The sequence below is a fragment of the Nicotiana tomentosiformis genome, chromosome 6 (genome assembly GCF_000390325.3).
Source record: "Nicotiana tomentosiformis chromosome 6, ASM39032v3, whole genome shotgun sequence".
NCBI lineage: Eukaryota > Viridiplantae > Streptophyta > Magnoliopsida > Solanales > Solanaceae > Nicotiana > Nicotiana tomentosiformis.
Window position 1 is genome coordinate 2,164,276 of NC_090817.1, and position 4,627 is coordinate 2,168,902.

Here is a 4,627-nt window from a genome sequence, read left to right on the forward strand (position 1 = left end):
GGACAGAAGTAATCCCATTTACACCAATCAAACTGTTCTGGTCATCGAGAATAGAAGGAAGTTGGGTGGGGAAACATACCATCACGTCGAGCGCATCAACGCAATTAAAAATGACCAATAGTGGAGCAGTAAGATAGAAGGCATATTGGCATGGACAGGGTAAGAAACTAGTAAGGGCCTCGGTAAGAATCTCCAGGGGATCGCCAAACCAATACAGCTAAAGCATCACGGCACAACGTTTGGGCTTGGGTATGAATACACCTGGCACGAGTATCAGAGTTGGTTGCCACCGTGGCATGGTCCTTATTACCTTCTAGAGCAACCAGTACCACATTTGAGCCAGTCGTTTCATCAAGCTGACATGATGTGGGGGTCTGAAGAAGATGAAGCTCTAGCTGGCATAAGGAAGCTATTTCTGGATGACAAAGACATAGACTGCAGTGTGATAGTTGAGGAGGAGGAGGAGGAAGACCTTATTATTCAGACAATGTATAAGGGAGTTGTTCTCAAGATTTGGACTGATGCGCCATCAAGGGCCCGTCGAGTTCCTGGGTAGCCTGGCAATTAGCATCATTTATTTTTAAAAGCAATTTTATGGGCATTTAAGACATTTTTAGTATTTTGTTTTTTTTAACGTTTTTGTTTTGAAATAATTTCTCGAATCATTGAACTGCATTTGTTTGACGTTTTAAAATATTTATCAATGGATTACTGTTTTAGTATTTATTATTATCCTTTACATTTTCTCTCTACATTGTTATTATTACTTATCCTGATGAACCTACGAATGTGACATATAACAAGACAAGAAACATAAGGATAGTGATTCAGAGGATCTGGAAGAGGATATAATACCCAAGGAAATTGTCAGAGAAGTGAATTTTTTTGAAAACAAGCTTAAGTCCAATTTGGATGATATTGAAACCGTTGATTTGGGAGACTCCGAAACAGTCAAGGAAACTCGTGTAAGCATTCACCTATCGACGTCAGAGAAAGAAGAATACATTCGGTTCTTGAAGGAGTATGAGGATATTTTTGCATGGTCCTATGATGATATGACCGGTTTGAGCACGTCCATAGTGGCTCATAAACTACCTACCAAGCCTATGTGTCCGCATGTAAAGTAGAAGCTCAGAAAGTTCAAACCAGATATGAGTCTGAAAATAAAGGAGGAAGTCACCAAGCAGATCAAAGCCAAGGTTCTCAGAGTGATTGAATATCCGACTTGGTTGTCCAATATTGTGCCGGTTCCAAATAAAGATGGGAAGGTCAGAGTGTGTGTCGACTATCGGGATTTAAATAGAGCAAGTCCCAAAGATGATTTCCCTTTGCCCAATATACACTTACTGATTGAAAAGTGTGTCAAGCATAAACTTCAATCCTTTGAAGATTGCTTCGCGGGATATCATCAGATCTGGATGGATGAAGAGGATGCCGAAAAGACAGTCTTTATTACACCATGGGGAGTATATTGTTACAAAATGATGTCGTTTGGCCTAAAGAATGCTTGAGCCACCTATATGAGGGCCATGACAACCATTTTCCACGACATGATACACAAGGATATATAGGTGTACGTGGATGACGTCATCATCAAATCCAACAGAAGCACAGATCATATAGCAGATTTGAGGAAATTCTTTGATTGACTTCGAAGGTACAACCTGAAACTGAATCCCGCAAAATGTTCCTTCAGAGTCCCTGCTGGAAAGTTGTTAGGGTTCATCGTCAGCCGACGAGGAATTGAGCTACACCCGTCAAAGGTCAAGGCTATCCAAGATTTTCCACCTCCGAAGAACAAGAAAGATGTGATGAGTTTCTTAGGGCGTCTTAATTATATCAACCGTTTCATACCACAATCAACTGTGATATGTGAACCGATTTTCAAAATGTTGAAGAAAGACGTTGCAACAAGTTGGACTGAAGAATGCCAGAAAGCCTTTGACAAGATCAAAGAATATTTATCCAAACCACCTATTCTGGTCCCACCGGAACCTGGGAGACCTCTGGTACTCTATTTATCTGTACTAGATAGGCTTTCAGCTGTGTCTTGGGACAACACGACGAGACGGGAAGACAGGAACATGCCATATACTATCTGAGCAAGAAGTTCACACCCTATGAAGCACGATATTCTTTGTTGGAATGCACCTGGTGCGCTTTGACATGGATAGCTCAAAAGTTGAGGCACTACTTTTGTGCCTACACCACATATCTCATATCAAAGATGGATCTGTTAAAATACATCTTCCAGAAACCCATGCCCATGGGGAAGTTAGCAAAATGACAGATATTACTAAGTGAGTTCAACATCATCTATGTAACTAAGAAGGCTGTCAAGGGGCAAGTGTTAGTGGATCATTAGGCAGAAAATCCTGTAGACAGAGAGTACGAACCACTGGAAACGTATTTTTCCGACGAAGAGGTATCATTCGTAGGAGAAGATATCACCGAAACCTATGATGGTTGGAGAATGTTCTTCAATGGAACTGCAAATTTCAAAGGAGTGGGTATTGGAGCAGTTTTAGTATCAGAGACAGGTCAACACTATACAGTATCAGCAAAGCTCAGGTTTCCATGTACCAATAATATGGCAGAATATGAGGATTGCATCTTGGGACTCAAGTTGGCCATTGACATGAACGTTCAGAAATTGCTGGTAATTGGTGACTCAGGCCTTTGGGTACATCAGGTTCTAGGAGAATGGGCCACAAAGAATACCAAAATACTGTCGTATTTGTACTATGTACAAGAATTGAAGAAGAGATTCACAAAGATAGAGTTCAAACATGTTCCGAGAATCCAGAATGAGTTCGCAGATGCATTGGCCACTCTATCTTCCATGATACGACAGCCAAACAAGAATTTCATCGACCCTATCCCGGTAAAGATTCATAACCAGCCAGCTTATTATGCTCATGTTGAAGAAGAAATTGATGGAAATCCATGGTTCCATGACATCAAAGAATATTTGGCAAAAGGAGAATACCCGGAGCACGCAAATCATACTCAGAAACGCACACTCCGAAGATTATCTAACCACTTCTTCCAAAGCGGAGGGATTTTGTACAGAAGGACTCCAGATCTAGGGTTATTATGGTGTGTCGACACCAAGGAAGCATCCAAATTGCTCGAAGAAATACATGTCGGAACTTGCGGACCACACATGAATGACTTTGTTTTAGCTAAGAAGATATTAAGAGCAGGGAATTTTTGGATGACTATGGAAACAGACTGCATCAGGTATGTCCAAAAGTGTTATCAATGCCAAGTACATGCTGATATGATACGAGTTCCACCCAATAAACTCAATGCAACAAGTGCACCTTTGCCTTTCTCTGCTTGGGGGATGGATGTCATCGGTCCAATCGAACCCGCCGCTTCAAATGGGCACAAGTTCATTCTAGTGGCCATAGACTATTTCACAAAATGGGTTGAAGCCGCATCTTACAAGGCTGTAACTAAGAAGGTGGTAGCAGATTTCGTTAGGGATCATATTGTCTGTCGATTCGGGGTACCGGAGTCAATCATCACTGACAACGCTGCCAACCTTAATAGTGATTTGATGAGATCCATGTGTGAAACCTTCAAGATCAAGCATAAGAATTCCACAGCATACATGCCACAAATGAATGGAGTTGTGAAAGCCTCCAATAAGAACATCGAGAAGATACTAAGGAAGATGATAGATAATCACAAACAATGGCACGAGAAGTTACCATTTGCCCTACTTGGATATCGCACCACGGTTCGCACATCAAATGGGACAACTCCTTATTTGCTGGTCTATGGTATTGAAGCCATCATTCCCACTGAAGTAGAAATTCCTTCTTTGAGAATCATACAAGAGGCTGAACTTAGTGATGCAGAATGGATACGAAGTCATTATGAACAACTGGATCTCATTGACGGAAAAAGAATGAACGCAGTTTGTCACTGTCAACTTTACCAGAACAGAATGTCCAGAGCTTTCAATAAAAGGGTCAGGCCCAAACAATTCACACTAGGGCAGTTGGTGCTAAAGCGGATCTTCCCGCATCAAGATGAAGCCAAAGGGAAATTTTCACCCAATTGGAAAGGACCCTACATGGTTCACAGAGAACTAACAGGAGAAGCGCTCATACTTGCAGAAATGGAAGGAGAAATTTGGGTAAAACCTATCAACTCAGACACAGTCAAGAGATACTATGTTTAGACTATTTACATTTCTTCATTCGATGTAACTGAACTACGCTTGACCTGATTCTCGTTTAAGAGGGGATACGTAGGCAGCCTTATGGGTTCGGTCATATCTTAATAAAATCTTTATTTTGCCATGGTCAGAAACTGGGGCACAATTTTGAGAAGGACCCTCAAAATTCTAAAGCAAGCCCAGCTAATTTCGTCATACGCAGAACAATCAAAGAATTGCTTTCAAACTAGGGCAGAATTTTGAGGAGGACCCTCAAAATTCTAAAGCAAGGAGGTCACAATGTGTCTAAAATATGCCACAGTCGTTGGTTCATCTAACTTACTTGACATCGCATACTACTATATTTAAAAACAACTATATTTATCAAATACATGAATATTTTTCAAAAACTTTATTTCTATGGCAGCCGGATGCTACCCAGGGTAACTCAAATAG

At 41.0% G+C, this 4,627-nt stretch overlaps 1 protein-coding gene across 1 annotated transcript; it reads left to right on the plus strand.

The window, feature by feature from the left end:
* The first annotated feature begins 361 nt into the window (after nucleotides 1-361).
* LOC138893475 (uncharacterized) lies at nucleotides 362-4,195 on the plus strand. The gene is made up of 4 exons (XM_070178091.1): nucleotides 362-552; nucleotides 1,697-1,808; nucleotides 2,366-2,659; nucleotides 3,593-4,195. The coding sequence occupies exons 1-4, from the start codon at nucleotides 362-364 to the stop codon at nucleotides 4,193-4,195; spliced, it is 1,200 nt and encodes a 399-aa protein (XP_070034192.1).
* Nucleotides 4,196-4,627: the final 432 nt, after the last annotated feature.

Excerpts from the sequence above, each read along its gene's own strand:
- LOC138893475 (XM_070178091.1), top strand. The coding sequence starts at position 362 with ATGATGTGGGGGTCTGAAGAAGATGAAGCTCTAGCTGGCATAAGGAAG. Across the intron at positions 1,809-2,365 it reads CTCCGAAGAACAAGAAAGAT|GCAGAAAATCCTGTAGACAG; the intron begins GTGATGAGTTTC and ends GTGGATCATTAG. Across the intron at positions 2,660-3,592 it reads TGAACGTTCAGAAATTGCTG|ATCAAGCATAAGAATTCCAC; the intron begins GTAATTGGTGAC and ends GAAACCTTCAAG.